Source organism: Humulus lupulus, chromosome 1 (assembly GCF_963169125.1).
Source record: "Humulus lupulus chromosome 1, drHumLupu1.1, whole genome shotgun sequence".
Taxonomy (NCBI): Eukaryota; Viridiplantae; Streptophyta; class Magnoliopsida; order Rosales; family Cannabaceae; genus Humulus; species Humulus lupulus.
The window spans coordinates 49167460-49189638 of NC_084793.1; the positions used below are offsets into that span (position 1 = coordinate 49167460).

General features: G+C 41.7%; 1 protein-coding gene across 8 annotated transcripts in view; it reads right to left on the reverse strand.

Moving 5' to 3' along the window:
* Positions 1 to 21900, reverse strand: part of LOC133792066 (F-box protein At2g27310-like) — an 89463-nt gene extending 67563 nt beyond the window's left edge. For 4 of the 8 annotated variants that reach the window (XM_062229989.1, XM_062230003.1, XM_062229979.1 and 1 more), the window contains exons 1-2: positions 21531 to 21893; positions 18768 to 19840 (exon numbers count right to left, since the gene is read on the reverse strand). In XM_062229989.1, the coding sequence (XP_062085973.1) occupies positions 18768 to 19840 (1073 nt within the window). In that variant the 5' untranslated portion in view covers positions 21531 to 21893. Of the gene's footprint in view, positions 1 to 6831; positions 7085 to 13975; positions 13996 to 18574; positions 19841 to 21530 lie in introns of those variants that run through there. The other 4 variants (XM_062229997.1, XM_062229983.1, XM_062229974.1 and 1 more) reach the window with 4 other exon arrangements.
* Positions 21901 to 22179: the final 279 nt, after the last annotated feature.

The following is a 22179-nucleotide window of genomic DNA, read 5'->3' on the forward strand; positions in this document are numbered from 1 at the left end:
TGACCCCAAACATAGTGGCCCATGTGGCTTCGATCTCATTATGCAAGCTAGGGTCGTCATGGCACCTACGTATCCTTGATTCTCATATGGCAAGGCTATTTCATCCTTCATCGTGATGACTTGTGAGACAGTTTACAAATTGCTAAGCAAAAGATCCTTCGATGATGATCTCTACATTAAATTCTTCTTGGGAAATTATCCAACATTCACAAATCACTTAACCAAAATTCAACCATAACCCTAAACAGTAGTAAAAACTTCATCTCAAGTACATATCATAGTCAATTACAAAAATGCTCAGGGTTGGCACACTTAGGCTGAGCGCTCTGTTTATCTAGCTGACCCCAACTCACTTAGACCGAGCTGCGTTCACTACGCTTATCATCAACTCTGACACTCTTAGGTCGATCATTTTTGTATACATATCGACTGGACAATCACACAGTACAAGCATTCAGTTATTGGGAACCTTAGTCCCGTTCACAACCACAAGGGTGCAGTTTTCTTACATTGAATTTCGAGTGAAAGATACAGAACGGTCTCGAGCACGATCCTTAGTCCTGAGCCTTGACGATAAACCTAGTCACAGTGGCCAATGGGTAATCATCAATTTCTAATCCACATAAATACTTAGGAGACAAAACTAGCCTCTGGGACCTCGGTTTCTACTAAATCGGGTACTAGAAATTGCCCCGAGCGCCTAGGTCATAACCCCCGAGCCTTACCAAACCTAGAAACCAAACCAAGGAAAAAACCCTAGGCGGGCTGCAACCTGGCCCTAAGGGTCGTGGCTTGTCCCAAGTCAGAGACCAAAATCCCCAAGCCTCAGGAGAGGCGGGCCGTGACTTATCCTCAAAGGTCGCAACGCGCCCTCAAGACAGAGAGCCACCCAGAGCGTTCTGGGCACGCGGGCCGTGTTGCCCCTGAGCTGGGTCACGGAGCGCCCCCTTGAACCCAGAATTTCTAGGTTTCCTCTTCACTCTTCCTAGCCAGATTCCTAGAAATTCAAACCAAACTAACCTTCCAACCAAGACTAAACTCAGCTGCGAATTCAGGGCTTCTAATCACCCAATTTAAACACAAAACCACAACAACAATAATAAAGCTAACACTCCAATTCAGCATCAATTCATTACCCAAATACCCAGAATTTTCTAACATATTCAATGACAATAACTTACCTTAATTAGCTGCTACACTTCCCAGCTTCAATCCTCACTCCTTGAGCTTAATTCTCCTAAGTTCCAAGCTGAACTTCCTGGATAGATGCTTCAATCCCTCAAGATTTCCCAGTAGAATTTCCTTAAGCTATAACCCTTAGTTCCACAAGAACTCCTCAAGCATGAGAGAGAGGTAGAGAAAATCGTGTAGAAGGGGAGGGAGAGAGTGTGTGTTTATGGATTCTTTGTGTCTAGTGGATTCTAACCCCTTCTAATGACTTAGCTGATCACATCCCCAACAACAAAATGACCAAAATGTCCTCCCTTAAACTACTTAGCCACTTAATACTCTAGGGGTAAAATGGTCTTTTCTCCCCAGTTCCCGCTAATTCCTCAAGTGTTCCTAACATTCACCAATTAATCCCATCATGTCCAATTAATTACCAAAACTTATTCAATATCTAATAAATCCCAAAATATTCTCTAAATTCTCAAAAATACCCCTAGGCTCCTCCCGAGCCGGGTATTAAACCCCGTTGTGACTATTTCGCTAATCCACTCACTAAGACAGTCTCAAGCCAAATACTGCAAATATATCCACATAATAATGTGGTCTCAACTATTTATCACATTTAATCACATTTATGCCCTTAATGGGCCAATATTACAAATATGCCCTTATAAGCTATAAAGGGCCCACATGCATATCTAATACTCATTATCATGCATATAATATATCCATATAATCATATTAATCATGCATGCCACATAATCATGCATATAACCATTTAAACATACATATATCAATTATGCCCTCCCGACACGCTAATCAAGGCCCTTAAGCCTTATAAGTGATTTTGGGTCATTACAGAGATGGCATTTCGATTAGAGCCTTGATCTTCTCGGGGTTCGCCTCAATCCCCTAAGCACTTACGATGAAGCCTAGGAACTTGCCGAAGGCAACCCCAAATGTGCATTTTTGGGGGTTGAGCTTCATCTCGAGCCGGCGGAGCACCACAAAGACCTTAGTTAGGTCGCCCACATGGTCTGGGGCAGTCCTGGACTTGATCAACATATCATTCCACATATACTTCCATGTTCTGTCCCAACTGGTTTTTGAACATCTTGTTAACCAACCTTTGGTAGGTGGTGCCAGCATTCTTCAACTCAAAAGGCATCACGATGTAACAATAGATACCCTTGTCAGTTTGAAAGCTAGTGTGCTCTTGGTCAGCGACGTGCATGGATATCTGGTTATATCCCGAGTATGCATCCATGAATGATAACAACTCGTATCCAGAGGTGGCATCGACCATCTGATCTATCTCGAGAAGCGAAAAGCAATCCTTCAGATAGGCCTTGTTAAGGTCCGAGAAATTGATACATGACCTCCAAGTGCCATTCTGCTTTGGCACGAGGACATAATTGGATAGCCACCTGGGATATTGGGCTTCTCAGATAAACTCATTGGAGAGGAGCTTGTCCACTTCGGCCTTGAGAGCCTATTTCCTAGTTTGATCGAACATTCGTTATTTCTGCTGGGCGGGAGTAAAGCCAGGATCGACATTCAGAGCATGGCATATGATATTTGGGTCAATCCTAGTTATGTCAAAATGTGACCATGCGAATACGTCTTGGTTTCCTCGGAGGAAGCCCACCAATGCCTCTCAGACTTCCGTTTTCAAGCTTCCACCACTTTTATTTTCCTGTCGGGGTGGAGGTATCAAGAACTACCTCCTCCACCTCCTTTATTGGTTCAATGGACCTCTCCTCTTGAACCATTGGATCTAATTCGTCTGGCACCGAATCCTTGACAGCTTGTACCTCCAAGGCCTCAAACCTCTCGGGACCTTCCTCCCTCACCATCATCACTGGAGCCTTGAAAGAGACGTTATAACACTGTCTTTCCTCTTTTTGTTCACCATGGACTGTGCCGATACCTGTGTCTATGGGGAACTTCATGCATAGATGATGGATGGAAGTGATGGCCCCAAACTCCACCAGTGCAGGTTGCCCCAAGATGGCATTATACGCCGATGAACAGTCCACCACCACAAAGGTGCAGTATTTGAAGGCTTGGCGAGGTACCTCTCCAAGCGTCACAGGGAGTTTTATCTGCCCCATTAGGATGAGGGCTTCTCTCGAGAATCCATAGAGTGTCGAGGCGCACGGAGACAAGTCTGCCATGGTCAGCCCTTTCTTCTCGAACGCTGAACTAAATAGGATATTCACTGAACTCCTTTGTCTACTAGATTTCGTGCCACTATTTTGTTGGAGACTTGGCTTTCAATCACCAACGGGTCGTGATGTGGGAAATGTACTCTCCGAGCGTCATCTTCGGAGAATTTTATGACTTGATCAGTCATTCGTGGCATTTGGGCAGGCAGTTGGGCCAAGGCCATGACCTCATCGTCGTGATTGAAATCCCACACATACCTATTCTGCGAGCCTCGTGAATTCCCTCAAAGTGAGGCTCTCCTGAGATGGTTCCTACCTGCCCGTTTACTGGAGGAGGTCCTTGGGCCACTAGATGTTGGGGGGCTACTGGTGCTGCTGCTTGGGTCTGTGGTGCCGCATGTGGTACCACCGCTCCTACCACGAGAGGTTGTGTCGGACGCGTTCCAACCTTAGCATATTGGTGGAGGTGTCTCAGCTTGATGAGATTCTTAATCTCATTCTTGAGTTGACAACACTCATTGGTGTGGTGTCCTATGTCATTGTGGAAACGACAAAATTTCCCAGGGTCTCGCCCATCCCTGTCTCTTCAGATGGGCTGCGGCTTCCTGGAATGAACGTGTTATGTCGTGGCCATGAAGATATTTTCTTGGGAGTCTACCAAATCAGTGTACTCGGAATATTGCAAGACGTACTTCTCACCTAATGTGACTCCCTGCTCGAGTTGTGCGGTTTCACTCCCTCTGGGTTTGCGACCCTTACCCTTCCCTCCGCGCCTAGTGTCGTTGGGAGTTCTACTGGATTCAAACGGCTGGGAGGGGGCAACAACTCCAACACTAAATGTAGGCTGAAAAGTGCTATATCCAATGGGCGCTGCTCCGAACCCTGTTGGAGCCATGCTAAATCCAGGAGCAGGCATGACGCTGTAACCGGAAGGGGTGGCGCTCTGGCTGGGTTGGACTCCTCCCGAGCCCTGGTGGATGGGAACATAGGGAGAATATTGGATCCATGAGACCATGGGGCCAGGTGCGGCTGATGTAGGGAAAAGGGTGGGCGCTTTGAATGCCCCGATCTGGGCATCCTCCCAGCTAATGTTCTCTTGTGCTCGACAAATGAAGTCGTCAAGATGTTGGCATCCCCTCTGCTGGAGATCATCCCAAAGTAGGGACCTTGCGTGTATGCTAGCCTGTAATGCCATCAACTGCTGGCCATCATCGACCCTCCTGGTTCTCGCCGCTTATTCTTTGAAGCGCTTAATGTAGGCCTTGAGGGTCTCGAAAGGCCCTTGCTTTATGTTGGCAAAGGCGTTGACCTCAAAGCTTACCTTTCAGACTCATATGAACTGTCTTCAGAAGGCGGATGATAACTGGTGCCATGACTGAATGGACCCTGGTCGGAGCTTTTTAAACCATTCATCTGTCGGCCCCGTCAGGGTAAGTGGAACACATGACACTTAGCATCGTCGAAGACACGATGCACCGACATTAACCTATTGAACATAGACAAGTGGTCCATGGGATCCCAACCACCATCATAGGATGGTATGGATGGCATTTTGAAGCCTATAGGTAGTGGGGCCTCAACAAGATGAGGGGCACATGGCTCCACTTCTTCATCCTTCGAGTCAAACTCATGGCCCTGCCGCCTGGCCATCCTAAACATTATCTGCTTCAAACCTTCCAACTCTGCACGTAGCAGGTGGCGATCCCAGTTGACGCTCTGAGCTGGGTTATCTCTTCTTCGAGGGTTAAGATTATCTCCAAGATCTGACATACTTCTCCCAACAGGCTCGTGTCTTCCTGCCTTATTGCACCTCCGGGCATTGAGGTTGTCTCACAGGTTAAGTTGTCCCCGAAAGGCACCATTATCCACTGGGTGAGCCACTTCGATCTCTCCATTGGACTCGACATTTTTATTTACCGAGATATTGATGCCACATTCTCGGTTTTGTGGGACATTCCTTGGGCGGATCCCTAGAACGTTATTCCTATGGGGCTGGTTAGGTCCCGAGGGGACACCAGCTCCATGCCTTGAGCGATCTATATGGGCGCGTCAGGGCAAAACACCCTGAGCCCCACGGGCGCTGACTGCCTGGCGGTGTCCTCGGGTCCCTGTGTTGTTATCTTTGCCAATCTGCCAAGGAACCTGGTGGCCTTCGGGTTCTTGACGGGCCCTCTTCAACTTTGGAGTAGGATTATCGTCACCATTTCCCTTACCACGGTCCTGTGGTGGCATCGGGGCTCCAACTCCTGCCAGGTGCCCGACGGGCACCTCAACTGGCAGATCTCGCACCTCTATGGTTGGGTGCTCAGGAGGCACCCCAGCTGCATTGACAGGTAGCACTCCAGCGAGGTGCGCAGGTGGCACGCCAGTTGGATGCCTAACTGGTACGTTTTCATTGGGGTCCACTCGCAGCCCCTGGGCTGGAAGAGTGGCCTTCATTGAAAGTACCATATCTTGAAGGGCGACGATGTTACCTTCTTGAGCGTCAATCTTTTGTTGCTGGGTGGCCACCTGCTCATGGAGAACCACCACCTTCGGTGTCTCTTCTGCAACCATGAGCTGGGGGTATTCTTCCTCATAATACCCCTAGCTAACACCATTATCCTCGCCGTCATATTCGACGTATTCATCGTAGTCCTCCATCATCTCAGGCGCGTCCTGAGGTGGTTGCCTACTGGGTTCTCCTCCTTCAACTCTAGTAGGAGGGACCACGTCATTCATAACATTTCTTCGTGTAGTTACCATGGATGTGAGTGTTTTAAATGCTTTCTTCAAGCTCTCAATGAAAGCACCAAAATATTGACTACCTTTTTCGCAACCAACTCTAAAATGAGAGATTAAAAAAATAAATGAATAGAACACAATGGGTTTTACGTGGTTCAGGTTATAAAAGAACCCTAGTCCGCAAGTCTCTGGTAGTAAGAGATTGGAATCTTGTGAGGGTAAGCTCCAATGGAGTATTCTCAGGAAGCGTTTAGATTGCTCTGAGTTGTGACAGTCAGAATCCCATGATTTGTAAGGGGAAAGACCGGGTAAGCTGTGCAATCCCACACTGCCTAGGGAAGGTCAAGTGTGATGATTCTATGACTGTGTAGGTATGGGACTACACAGTTAAAGAGGGCTTAAATGGATTGATGGGTACTACCTATATCAACAAGATGCATCTTCTTTTCGGTAGCCCATCACTTGAGAACTCCAAAGTTAAGCGTGCTTGACCTGGGGTAATCTAGGGATGGGTGACCTCCTAGGAAGTTTTCCTAGGAAGCATGTGAGTGAGGACAAAGCACGCTGAAAAGACTCGTGTTGGTTTGTAGGGCCAGTCGTCATTCCAGAAAGTAACCATAGTGATGTGGGGCGTCACAAAGTTGTAACGCCCTGGTTACCCCAGAACCGTTACGGTGAATGGTGAACCGGAAATTTGACCCGCTACCCGAGTCCTTTGGTTAAAAATGTGTTCTAAGTGTCATTAACAGGTTAAGGTAAAAACCAACAAAAAGGAACGGATATGTTTTATTATATGCATAAAACTGTTCATGGGCCCACAAGAACATTGACAAGTTATTTACAACTCAAAAAGGTCATTACTGTTTCAAAATTTCAAACCCGCCGACCTAAGCGGCAAAAATAGGGTAAACCCCCTAGTTCCTCTGAGAACTCCTTGGTCGTGGTGGTCAAGCAGCCGCATATGTACACATCACCACCTAAGCTCTCCACTCAAGGTTGGGTGAGCTTTTCTTTCCCTTTACCTGCACCACATAGCACCCATGAGCCAAAGCCAAAGCCCGGCAAGAAAACACAGTGTTGTATATAAACATTATCAAAATGATTATCATTATAACCACACAGAGCTTATAGCTCTTAAACAGATGAGTGAATATCACTTGAGGTTCTAGAAAATCATACTGAGTGACTGACAAGCAAGTCACTAATTTAAACAGAAGAGTGGCTGATGGGTAAGCCACTAGCCTTAAACAGATGAAAGACTGATAGGTAAGTCTCTAACTTAACAGATGAGTGGCTGATGGGTAAGCCACACAAGCGCTTATAATATTCGTCGAACTTGAGGTCGGTCCGACATTAATGCTCTTTGAGTAATCCAATGTAGATATCGATTAGATCTAATCTTTATTGGCTTGCGTTAAACACGCTAAGGCCGTCCTGACTTATGAGTCAGCACCATGTGACCAGTGCCCAGTACCACTGCCGAACTTGACTAATGAGTCACAGCTGATACCGACACCTTTGCCAATTCTGACTAATGAGTCAGTGCCATACATAAGTGAGCAAGATTTGCTATACATTCGATAATCAATCAATGTCCACATTTATACAATCAACATGCCTCAAGAATAATCACGCATGTCACATATGGGGTGCAGTTTTCTTACCTCTAGTTCGAGCGAGAAATAATAATAAGAACGACCCCTGAGAACGATCAACCTTTGATTCCTTAGCGGTCACCTAATCACAACCAATTATAACCTCCATTAATGATAATCAACAAGGATAGGGTCTTAATCTAAGCACCACTCTTGGGACCTCGAAACATACCCTCATGGTGAGTAGATTCGATCTCGAGCCTTAAGGATTGAAACCCCAAGTCAAAAACCCTTAAAAACACTCAAAACGGGACTTTGAAGGAACAGAGTAGCACTACAGCGCTGATCCCTAGCACCCCAGCGCTATACTCAGAACCCCCAACACGCTCATTTGCCCCCTGAGTAGCGTTGTAGCGCCCTAGGGTGGGCGCTATAGCGCTACCTCCAGACCAGATGCCCCCTGAAACCCTCTTCTTCAATTCCTTCGATTCTAATCTGATTCCAATGCTTCCAAATCCCATTTTTGGTGCCAAAAGAACCCAAAAACCATCCCAACTGTAATGACCCAAAATTATTAATAAGGCTTAAGGGCCTTGGTTAGTGTGCCGGGAGGGCATAATTGGAGGTTAAGAGAATTAATGGTAAGAGAGCATGAATATGGGTATTGGATAAGTAATGCGGGCCCTGTTTGGATGGTGAGGGTGTTATTGTAATTTTGGCCCGTTAGGGCATAAATGTGAGTGTGTGTGATAAATCGTTGGGACCACATTATTATGTGGATAGATAGATAAATGTTTATGTGTGTACAGGTGTGTGCATTTGTAACTATCGGCACGAGGCGATCCTAGGGAGCAGGTAGCGGGAAAAGTCACAACGGGGCTTAATAGTTGACTTTGGATAAGTCAAGGATATTATAGGTATCGGGTAGTTATTTAGACTATTGAGTTATGAAAATAAATATATGGAGATATATTTGAGGTTAGAAAGTCTAGGTGGGAATATTGGGGAATTTGACTGTTTTGGCCTCGGGGACGGTTCCGGCACCCCGAGCCTTGGGAATTAACTTAGCAGATAAGATAAACTTAAGGAAACCCCTAGAGGAAAATAAACCGACTCTTTTTCAGCTCTATACTCTACTCTCTCTTAAGGAAAAACAAGGCAAAAGGAACACTGAAATCTAAAGGGAAACAAGCTGGGAATTTCTGGAAATTGAGGCTGGATCTTTGGGGCTTAGTTCAAGAATCATCCAAGGAATAGAATCAACACTGAGGTAAGCATTGAATCTTCTTTTCTGTGATTATAAATTCTGGGTTTTGGTTTGGTTTTGAGGTAAACACGGTTTTGATGTTTAAAGACAGAATTAAGGAGGAAAGCTTGGGAATTAGTTTGGTTTTGGCTTGGTGAAGTGGTTCAGCAGAAGAGGTAAGTTCCAATTCATGGTTTCGTGGTTTTAATCTGAGTTTGAATGGTTAGATTGAGTGTTTGAGGTTCTTGAGTTTTAGAAGTTGGAGATGGGGTTCTAGTAGGTTGTTGGGCTATAATTCTGTTGAATTATGCTGTTTAAATTATGCTAAGAGTGTTGGGAATGATTGATAATGAAATAGAGAGCTTTGGGATGATCTTGGGTAAGGTTTAGAGGTTGGAAATGGTGGAAATTCTGGGCTCGAAGGGAAGGGTCGCGGCTCTGTTCTAGAGCGCTGCAGCCCTAGGTTGAAGATAAGCTAGGAGGGCTTGGCCAAGGGGGGAGCGCCGCGGCGCCCAAGGCAAGGGTCGCGGCGCGTGTCTTCTTTCAGGGAGGGCCTTGGTTCTGTTTAAGGGCAGGGCTGCAGCTAAGCTTTAGGGGCCGCAGCCCTTAGACGCATACTTGAACGTTCAAGGTTTTAAAGTACGGGGATCGAGCCTAGGGTGCTCGGGATCAATCTCACCACCGTGCTTGGTGGGATTCGACTTCCCGGAAGCTAGTTTTGTACATGAAAACCTATATGTGAATATTAATGGAATCCATTATCTTGGTTGTGACTAGGTGATAAGCTAGGGCTCGGGAATGGATCGTGCTCGAGGGTCGTTCTCTCTAATTAAAGCACTTGGAATCAAGGTAAGAAAACTGCACCTGTGTATGTGGATAGGATGGGACTAAGTGTTCCCTATAATTGAATGTATTATTATGTGATCATAATAAACCATGTGAATATGTTGGGACTAAGAGTTCCCTATAATCGTATGAATGTCATACGGTGGTATTGTGCCACGGGGACATGTGGTAACGGCCTAAGGGTGTCGAAATCCATGCTTGCGCATATGGCGCGGCTCGGATACTGGTATCCGAGGACAGCTTATTATTCACTGAGCTCGGTTAAGCTGGCCGGAGTCAATGGGCATGTCACTGGAGTTGGCCTAAGCGAGCCAAACGCAGTGAGTTAAACAGAGGATGCGGCCTGCGGGCGTTAACCCTAGTTATTGCTTAATATGTGTTATAGTGGATTATTGTCTGTGACTTAATGAGTATCTGGAGCTGGATTAATGATTATTGATCAGTGTGTTGCTTTGAATGAATTTTATGGCTTGATGGAACCGAATAGTATTTTGTGGTTATTGTACTATGCTATGTGAACTGTTAGCTATTAATACTGTTACGTTATGATATTATGTTTTCTTACTGGGCTTCGGCTCATGGGTGCTACGTGGTGTAGGTAAGACAAGTTGACCATGGGTTGGAGAGCTCTGGGGGCGAGGTGTACATTGTCAGCTGCTCGGCCACCACGGTCGAGGATTTGTACAGGAACGGGAACCTAAAACGTATATTTTTCCATTAGAGTGGCTCGGTTATTTACTTGTAATTAAGAATTTTGTATTTACGTTATTTAAACCCTGATTTGGGATCCCATGTATTAAACATCTGTTTTTATAAAAGTTTAATCGTTTATAACCAAAATTCTTTGAAACCTAATCTTCTTCTGTCATTAGGAACACATTTTGAATTAAATGACTTGATTAGCAAGTCTTGCACTATTCTAAACACACGGTGTAACGGTCTTGGTTATCCAGGGCGTTACACCAACATACCCCAAACATCCCAACCATAGGAACCTTAGCCAAAACTCCCAACAAAACCAAGATCTCAACCTAGAAATCACAGCTGCAAAACGAAACTAAACAGAGCAAACCAGGGGATTCTATGGTTAGAAACTTACCCAAAGCTCAACTTATGATACTCTTCAATGGAGGAACACACTCCCAAACTCCCAAGGCTTACTTCCCAAGCTTGAATCCTCAAGAATGATTCAAAAATCACAAAGAAAACTGAAGGGAAGATGGTACGGGAAAGCTCTTGAACGTACTCTGTTTTTCTACCTCTTCCTCATCCAAAAATGGCTTATATCTATCCTAGGGGTGAAATGACCATTATACCCCTAGGTCAATTAATAGTTTCTAGAGGCTCCCAAGGGCAAATTTGGTATTTTCCTCCTATCTCGTTAATCATAATTAACGCCCTCCAATTCCTGCTATTCTCGATAATCTCAAACACCAATAATTCACATCCCGTTACCCTTTAATACCCGGTAACGCTCTAATCATTAAAATCACCCCGAGACTCAACCCGAGCCCCGAACTTAAACCTGTTGTGACAAGACCGCTAATCAATATTCCAAGATCGTCTCATGCCGAATGGCTCAAACAAACCCACATTATAATGAGGTCTCAACATATATCATCGACATGCATACAAGTATACAATTTTACCCTGAACGGGCCAAATTACTATCACACCCCTGTAATTAAAAATGTGGACTCACATGCATACATTTAACATCATATTATAATATAATTCACGTATACATGCATAATATCATTTAATGGCATAATTAAGCAAGTATGGCCCTCCCGGCCTACTAATCCCACCATTAAACCACATTGGAGAATTCGGGGCATTACATGAGTACAAGGTGTTTTTTCTCTAAAAAACTGAACCATTTACAATGAGACTCCCAACCCTATTTATAGAGGCTAGGGTCATTAATACTAATCATAAGTAATTAATACACATTCTTCCCATTATCGAGGGATTAATACCAATTCAATGCAATTAGCTGCATTGAATAAAGACCATGGCCCAAACGAGATTTGCGGGGCCTACTACTGAAAAGCACCTACTTTATAGGGAACATACCCCAAGTACTGTCAGGGCGTGTTGTAAGTACCTCCAAGTCAGGCGGCGTAGTGGGTGTGCGAATTTTCGAGTAGTACGCTGGACAACACTGTTAACAGATCGCCCATAAAGGTTGTCAGACAGTCCTCTAGCTCTGAAAACCTGCATTTGCTGACACATTGTGCCTTATCTTAGGTTCGAGAACCAGAACCTCGGACCTGGGAGACGACTGAGAGATGAGAGCCCTCACTTTAGATGCCCTCGCTAGAGAATCTCCTTCTCCAAGAACGAACATCGAGGAGTAATCTACTAAGGCACCCACGACCCACTGTGAAAGACAAGGTTTCACCAAAGAGAAACCTTGCTCCGTCTAGAGGCCTCGGGCAGTAACATGCCCCGATGATTTCTATGAACGTCTGAGCCAGTCAGTAGGGGTTTCCACGCGTCGAAAGTGAAAATACGGACACCACTAAGATTTCACAATCATAGGAAATTAAGAGGGCATAAGTGGTATACAATCATACCATAGGCTCGAAAGAATATAGCATCAATAAAAATAAAATTAATTACAGTTCACGGAATACTACTAACCAAGCACGAATTCAAAAAGTCTGGAATAAACCAGCAAAAAAAAATCGACACGAATAAATTTGGAATTCTAGATAAACTTGCAATATTCATAAATCGAGATAGATGTATTTGTATAGATAAACAAATATAAAAGCAAGTCCTCAGTAACATGCTTGAAATATTTTGATCTTGGAATATGATACATAATATTAAGGGAAAAGCTGAAGATAGATAATGTGCAAAATAGTTTTCAAACTGAAAATCATGGGCATAAAAACTACCAGTAAAAGTGTAGCATTCACATAAGATAATAAAGTAGCTCGAACTTGGGCTATAATATAAATTGTCTCGGCCCCAAAGGACTGAATTGAATGTATATATTGCAAAAAATAAGGGACACAACACTTTGAAAAAAAAAAAAAGGTACTCCTTGGCAGCAAAAGCAGACTAGGCTTTCTCTCCTTTCTCCTCTTCTTCACCTGCCTCCATGGTGGTGCCCACAGTCGCCTCCTCTTCCGCCAACCGAGCCTTCCATTTGGTCACAAATTCTTCCTCTTTATCCAGTAAGAACGAGGTGTTGATATCCAAGTTTAGTGACCACATTCGATACATGGCTCTATCAGTGGCCCGCTCATTCTTAGCTACAAACTCTTCGAGCATGCACTTCTTTTCATCCCCGAGGATCTCGTAGGCCACATTCTTCTCTTCTTTGAGGCGCTCGATATCCGAAGCTATTTTTTCGAGATCATCTATGGCGGCATCAAAATCGGCAGTCTTAGTGTTGAACTCCGGCTTCAAATGATTAACCTCAAACTCAGAGGAGGCGAGCCTGTCTTGAACCAATTTAAGGGCTTCCTCTACCTTGTTCTGGGCTTCCCTGGTCTCTTTGAGGGAGTTTTCGGCCTTGGACTGAGCTCCCTTAACCTCTTTCAGGCTGTCCTCGACTTGGATTCGAGCTTGGTGGGCGTCGTTGGCCAATTTCTCGCTGATCGCGACTTTCGAAGACAGGAGGGATCATTGTCGCATAAACCCGAGGAGAGACTGGAAGAACAAACAATGGAAGTTAGAGAATAAAGACTTAGAAAATAAAGAATTAGAGAGTGAGGATACTTACAGAGACCCCCGAGCTCCATGGACTGGTCGAAGAGGGCGGTGGTGTCGTTTCCTCTAAGAAATCTCTACACGTTGGAATCTAGGTTGCTGCACGATTGGCCAGTTCGAGACAACAGGTTGGAGCACAGGACGACTCCTAAGCCTCCAGCCTCGTTTTCCCAAGGATATTCTGGCATATGAGTCATGGCGTAGAATTTACGGAGCACGGTGGGAGTTGGAGCATCCGCTGGATTTGAAGCTTTGAGATCCATGATCTTTTTACATTTATCCCCGGCAGGGACTTTGTTGGGGGGAGGAGGAGGAGGTGGAGTCTTCTTCTTCAGGGGATAAGGCGTCTTGGTTCTTGGTTCGCTAGGAGCAGCCTTTGAGGTCACCAAATAGGGGTTCTCAGTAACCCTCGCGACCTTAGAAGAAGGATCATCCTTCTTTGAGAACACTCGACCCCGCTTGCTACCTCGGGCCTTAGGCGACATCCCGAGAATGCTGTCGATATCTGAATCCATATCACCTAAAAAATAAGATAATGTATATTAGCAACTGGTTATTGCAGCATGATCAAAAACAGTTAGTGGGGAAACCTAACTAGAAGATTTTGTCGAGCTTTGATTCAGGGACAAGGAAATCCTACTATCTTTATATGATTCTAATGGGGTTCCCTCTCGGTAAGTAGGAGACATTCTCGATAAATCCCTATAGTCATTAGTCCGTTATTGGATGACTATCCATTCCCAAACCTCGCTTATGCTATACATGGTTTGGTATTCTCCTAACCAGCTATCGTCTCTATGTACCTTAAGATCTACCCCTGACCAGGTCATAAAATTGTTCTGGGGATCATTAAAAAGGACTACGACGTTGGGTTCTTGTTTTAGAAGGGTTGGAGACCACATGGATAGGTCTATCATGACTTTACCTCTATCAGTTGAGCTTGGAGAGGCCTCGTCTTGTGCTTCAGTTCCTGAGCCTGAAGGTTCAACTAGGCGAGGGATAGAGGCCCGAGAATGCGAGCTCAAGTGCTTCCTTTTGGAGGGAAGCTTGGCAGTCGGGACAAGGAAATCTTCCCATCTCACATACTTATGAATCCCAGCATCGTCTGTAGTCTCATCTTCGTCGAGGAGACCGCATTGTCGGAGGTTGTCCTCATGAAGGAGCTACTTGAGGGACTGTTGACCATACGGAAGCTTCAAAATTTCTTCCTTGTGGTCTTTCATGGCCTTAGTGGTTTCTGGATGGTTGTAATTGGCTGCACAATTGATTTGAATGAGCATTTCGAGCTCGAAATGAAAAATTGAAGAAGAAAGCTATGAAATAATACTTACAGATACGCTGAAAAGACTAGAAGCTAGACGAGTCGAGACCGCCTGTCCAAAAGAAAATGGTCCTGAAATTTGGAGGGTGGTTAGGTATATCATTGAATAAGCTCATCTCCCTTGGATACCTCGACAGGTAGTAGAAGCCATCCCCACTATGAGCTCGAGAAGGGTTGCTTTTCAGGCAAAAGAGATACAGAATCTCGCGCGCCAAGGGTCCATCCCATTTTTTTCGTGGTATAGCGACCTCAATGCTGCTAGGACCCTGTACGAGTTGACTGGAGCTGGAAGGGCGATATCGACGTAGTTGGTAAACTTCCTGAAGTATTCTTTTAAGGGAAGTAGTGCCCCGGCTCGCATATGTTCGCGACTCCAGGCTACGAGCTTGACTTTCCTATCTGAGTCGTCTTCACCTAGAGCAAAGCAGCTCCTTTCGTGGGAGCTGGCGGGCCGGCATACCAACTTTCCGGACAACTTTAGCCCGTGACAAGACAGGAGGTCTGAAATCTATCTTGTGGAGGTGATTGAACTCTGTTAGTGTTCAACCTCGAAGAAAGAGATCTCCGAGATCGGGCAAGAAGGAATTTCAGATGTAGGTTGGTTGGATGGTTGATTTGATGTACTCTCCATGAATTCGAAGGAGAGCTCGCCCGAGGGGAAATGCTACTGTGACCTTGCACTCAGGATCTAGTGGAATTGGTCGGACCTCTGGGTCTGGGTTAGGATACACGACAAACTATAGTCTCCTTATTTTCCCCTCTTCGACCCCGTCAGTCTGAGCTCGGAAGTGGGCTCGAATGTCTTCCTGTTTGAGGCACTCTTCGTGCTCCCAAATCAACCGCTAGTTTTGAGTAAGTGGAGACTCAACTTCAAGGAGACGGTGGGTGGTAAAGGATCGCAAGCTTGGGCCCCCACCGATTCTCTAAAGACTGCGACATCTAACAGGAAAAGAAAAGGTGAGGGCCCATTATTTATGAAAAATAGGAAGAAAAAAATCTTGATTTCAAATTCGGGAGCTCGAGATGACGAGATAGAGTAAGTAAAGTCTGAAGACTTGAAATAGTGAGACTACTCATAGGTCATGATCGAGCTATTATAAGCTTAGGGAATCGAGAGTAAGTTCACACGAGAATGGGACGGTTACTTCCAATTTGGGGTATCCCGAATTTCTAGGAAGAAATGGACAGTTACCAAAAAAGGAGATGTCATCAAGTAATGTGCATTAAAACCCTAATTCAAAACCCTCTTCCTTGCACTACACGAAACCTATAACCTATTACCCCATAACCTAAAAAAAATGCCATTTTTGTCGAATTTTTGCCAAATTTTTTGCCTCAACAATTCTTTATTCACAAAGCATGCTCACTCATAGAGATCAAAAACTTCTTTTTACAAAAAAGATTTCAAGAACATAGCACGAATCAGAAGTGTTTTCTCATGCATGAAAATTAAGAGAAAAAAATATGATAAACAGAAAAAGTAAGGGTTATGGAACTTACACAAAGCCTGTCTTGGGAGTAAAGAGATCGTGGATTGGAAAATCGGAAGCATGAACGATCTTGTGGAACCAAAGGTGTGGAGGTTGTGTTGCTTTTTTGGCTTGGAGAACATGCGAGAATTCGAGGGCTCTGGTTCGAGTTCCTTTTCCAAATGATGAGATTGTAGAAGTGAAGATGGAGGAGATTAATGAGAGGTAAAATAGGCAAAAAGGTGGCATTGGGGGATTAATTTGAGCCCTTGAAACGGATTAAAACGTGGTCCATCAGAAAGGACTTGTGCAGAGAAAAGAGTACTTGAGTACTCTCAATATCTAATCCTGTATCGACATGTGTCTACACTCGAGTGTGGTAGGTGGGCACGTTTTCCAATAGTGAAGTTCAAAAGTTTCCTTCTCAAAGGATTCGAACCAACACTTTTGAGGGGGCAAAATGTTACACCCAAATTTCAAGAATAAATAAGTAGCCTTGACATATAGGCTCGTAAAGTGTAAGCTAAGGATTAACAAGTGTTAGCGTTATACTTGTACGAATTTTCACAGAGTTCCAAGGCTGTCATCAGCGTTCGACCATGAGTTGCAGGCTCAAAGGCATTAACTTTCTCCAAGGGATGAGCTCGATAGATAGATCAAGTGAGGAGGTGGCAACAACTAGAATGGTGAGCTCGAAGTTTTGGGTGATCTCGAAAGTGCGTTAAGGCGGTGATCAAGCTCGAATACGTGTTAAAGTGATACACGGAGAGGCTGTTATGAAATCCCTATTTATGTGGGATTGGTTAAAACCGTGTGCAGATAACCCTATTTTTAAGGGATCTTTTATTTGATAATGCAATTAGTTTGTGCTATTTAGATATTCATTTGAATTTAAATTTGAATATTATTTAGTAACTTCCCGAAATTTGTGGGTTGTAACCAAGTCTATAAATAGTTTGGATTTAGTCATTTGTATGGAGGCGCAATTGGGCACAATTTTGTACTAAAAAATGCTCTGTGAAATTGCTCATTCCTGAAACTTTAACGTAGACAATTTAATAAAAGTGACTCGTGAACATAGAGAGATTTAAACTGCTGAACCACGTAAAAAAAAAAAAAAATTTCCTAAATAATTGTTTATTACTCTACATAATTAGGTTGAAGAAAAATGATATCAACAATTAATAATATTAATTATTCATATTAATATATATAACCTATTATACTGAGAGTTTATTTTATAATATTAATGATGGATTGAGTTTTCATTGGAAAACAGTGTTAACTCCTGAATATCAAAGAAAAAAAGATATTGAAATATATTTTATTGTAGTTATAATGCAGGTTGACTTCAACTTAATATTATATAACATATAATATATACAATTTTACTAGAATAAATATTCGGTAATTATATTAATATAAATTTAAATATTATAAAATATCATTATCATAATAATATTTAATACAAAACTAAATATTTAATAATTATATTAATATAAATTCACATATTAAAAATATTATTATTACAATAATATATAATACATAATAAATATATTATATATAACTGTCATATGTGTACAAATAATATAACTGAATAACTGAATCAGAAATTAGAATAACGTTTATTATCTATCAAGAATAAACAAGTTTTTTTTCTAATTATTGAAGTGTGATTTGAATAATATCGCGAATGCTTTGCTCCTTAAATATGGTAGTTTCTTTTTATCTAAAAGGTTATCGTATTATTTTTTTTAAAAAAACTATAAACAATGTTTTGATTTAATTTTTCTTTTAATATGTTTATGTCACTTTTTTTATATATAATATAATTTATTTATTTAAAATTTATATGAAAATCATAAAAACCTAATAAAAATAATTAGTAAATTTTCTAAATAAAACTAAACAAAAATAGACATTGCTTGCAATTTATTTTTTCTTATCCTATTTTTAAATTTTGAAGTAATATTTGATATAAGATTATATCAATGACACATGCCCTTAAATATTACTGAACAAAATAAATCATAAAATTTTGAAACTCAACATAATTAAATGAATCATAAAATAAAATCTTATTTAGTCTTAATCAATTATTCTTTAGTTTCATACTTTTGAAATTTTATATTATCTCAAAGTATTATTTAGTACACAGAAACATTTGTGTATTCAAGGATCGAACCCAAATTATGACTTGAAATTTAAGATATTAAGATGATGTCGACATTGTAAGGAGACAATGTCTTAAAATTTGTAAATATTGGCATGGGAAGAGCCAAATAGACCAGTAGTTTTTTTCTTGGTGGTAGTTGCAAGAAGTTTTGTGTTATTTACTAAACCAAAATTTGAATTCACATAAGAAGAATACATATACGGCAGCCTGGTTAGATATGTGTAGCATGGGAAAACATGTTAAAATAAAATAGGCATCTTCATAGAACATAGTACCAGAACGTTATAAATGCAGCAATGCCGCATAGGATACAGAGTCTATCTAACCTGCTTTCATTTCTCATCTTCTCCTCTTTCAACTGGTTCTGCACTTTTGAGTACAAATGACAAGATTCAAGTACTTCGCTGTAGTTTTTACTCCGACGGCAGCTTAGTGCCTCTCTTAGAATAAGCAAACTGTTTCTTCCATTGACATGAGAACCTTCCATGTCTTCCAACTGCATGCTTACCTCTGTTAACTTAAGAGTTGTCTGAACACCCTCTCCTTCAGTGTGAACCACTCTAAACTTCATACTGAGTATGCATTCCACTAATTGACAAGGAAGAATGTCTTTTGCAGGAAGTATGGATCCAAAGCGTATCACAAAATCTCTGTCTGTTGGCCAGTGCCTTTGCCCGCCAAGAGCACTCCAGCTGGCGAGATTAGCAGCTTGCTTCATTTTTTTGTTCACAACAATCCAACTAAGTTGGAGCCCATCACGAAGCTCCCGCCATAATTTCCCGTCTTTCCTTTCTCTCTCCAAAGATGTGATTGGTGGCAAACCATCAGAAACTGAAAGTATAACTTCACCATAATCATCATCATCTCGGGCTGCATAAGTGAGAAGATCAATCCGAAATGGACAGTTGTAAAACCAACCATTGAAGCTATTTGCATTTGGAATGTCCCAGAGAACTTTTGAGCAAATTGTTTTCTCTTTATACCTTATATCTACAATAGAAACAAAATCTGAAGGTGAAATACTCTCAACTCCATCCATGTCACCATAGTATTCAGCCTCGGTCCATTCTTCTGGATACTCCCAATATTCATTCGATTGATAATCAGAAACTTCATTATTCACAATGAGGGGAAAACAATCTGCGTAGAACTTTCTGAATCCACCTATAGAAGATATCAGATTTTTTACATCTTCCCTATTGGTTGAAGGCCACAAAGAGGAACACACATCTTCCCATAATTTCTCTTCTCTTGAGATGGAACAGAAGGCAGCACAAGTGCATGCTGCACTAGCCAAAGTGGGTCCATCAAGACGCCTCAATATATCATAAAAAATATCTGTGCTCAATGACGCCATACAGTCCACTGGTGCAACTGATGTACCCATAGATCTCAGCATCTAAGAAAACAAAGCACGAAATAAATATCAAACAATACCTCAATAGGGAGACAAGCTTCATGGACATTTGTCTACAAACCAGTAATCACGACACTTAATCTGACAAACTTCTAACATTAACTACTAAAAGCTTACAAGGGGAAATGAAATAAGATAATCCGACAAATTTCTAACATAAACTGTTTAAAAATTATTAAGGAAATTGGAATAAGATCTACTTCAAAATTTGGCCAAACCTTGAAATATCTATTCACTACCAATTGAGCACAAGGCTATCAAGACTAAGTACTGCTAAATCATAAAACTTCATAGAAGATAAAAAGACCAACTAAATCTTCCCAACATAACAAATTGAATGTGTTGGTAATTTTATGAAAATGTTGATGAGGTGCATCCACTGCGATTCTCAGCCACCAGCTATACATATCAACAAACAGAATTCAGGGAAACACAACCCATTATTGCATATAGACAAGCCCTATGAACGTTCACATAAAAAAACCAAAATTACTTCAAAATAGAATCATCACAATGTACTTGTGACATATAGCATATAAGATACAGAAACAGACTACATAAAAACGTTTTTGAGTTTCATCAAAGCCAAGAAAGTTAGAAATTCAAATAACAAACCAGCACGTCACCAGTCCCACTCCCGCATGACTCTAAATACCCAATTCTTCTGCTTTTATAATCCACCATTAAAGAAAAAAAAATTAGAAAAAAAAATAATAACCAAGTTTTCAAAGCTTCATAAGAACAAAGTTTTTATTTTTTATTTTTTATTTTTTTAAGAGGAAAAAAAACAAGAAAATAATAATCAAGTTTTAAGCATCAAAAGAACAAAGTGGAAGAAGAACCTTTCCTTTAAGGAAAAAAAATGAGGAGAACAAGAACAGAGGCTGTTATTCTTCAGAACGATTAACTATTTAGACCGATGTAGACAGATACCGGTGCTGTCTTCAACTAAAGACTCGGGGTAATGTCTAATCACCGAACTTACGCAAATTCTTGACTGTAGCTAAACAGGCCATATCAAAAAAACACACACACAAATCATATCATGTGCAATGTTTCACAATAATTTGATGGGGCCACAGCCGCTAGATTATTAGAATACGCAGAATTACAGCAATGGTGTGATGTGAGAAATCACAAATAGTAAGCTTTAGAATTAGGCAACAGCTTATTTACCAATAAGAACAAGGGGCTAAAAAAATATTAGTAAGAGAATATAAAGTTAACAAAACTGAGCAAAATAAATTCTGAGAATATAGCTTGCAAAATGGCAGACTTATGCAACGAGTACGGCGTTCGTTTCCCAGAGCCCAATTTTAGATTACAAAAAACAGTTGCGAAAGTAGTTAATATGAGGATTTCGATGACCCTTAACAAAAAGAGGAGATTTTTAAGGGAAATGATCTAAAGAATGAAATACAGAATCAAATGTTCCACCAAATGCATCATAAAGAAAATTATCAAGACTTTTGTGGGTGTATATTTCATATAAGAAATAAAGAGCTCAGACAGAGTAATTGAGAAGACCCTTAAGGTGGGAAGAGAAACACAACTCCAAACAGATCAATAGAGCAAGATCAATTTTTTTTTAACTACCCAATATACAATTCAGCAAAATTAACATAAAGGTCCAAGGTGGCTGAGAAAAGATGAGATGGGTTAGAATTCGAACCTCTCATAGATTAGCCATTAGCACAGTAGTAAGGAGCAAATAGCCCTTTACAAGGATGCCCCCTTTGACTTTGTGGATGGTACCCAGGAGAAAACAACTCAGAAGAGGAATCCAACGGTGACCCAGCAATGAGAAGAAGTGGAATCTAAAACCAAATACAAAGATGATGATGATGATGATGATGAATTCTGGGTTGTGGCAGATAATAAAAGGAGGATGAGTTCACGAGTCACTTTCTACCAACGCTAGAAGCTTTTCTTGGGCACTTGAGCATCTTATATCTTTGGTTTTGGCACGAAACTATAATAAGCTACCAGTTTTAAAAAACATAGAAGACAAAACAAAAGGCTTTGGCTTTTAATAAGCTCTTTTTTTAATTTCTTGAATGGCTATGTGTGTATCTTTCAATCACCACACAAAGGTATGCCACCTCATCACTCACATTTATTAAATTAGACCAACCTTCGTGTCTTTACATCTGTACCCATGTCATTCAAATATCTTTCATTATTACAAATTTTTTATATAAAACAACAATTATAGGTTTTTTATTTTATTGTACTTTTCTTGAATCATTGATCAGGGGATTTGAACAATACACCTAAAATTACTTTTCCAAAATATAATAGTAATATGTTGTTCAACCTTC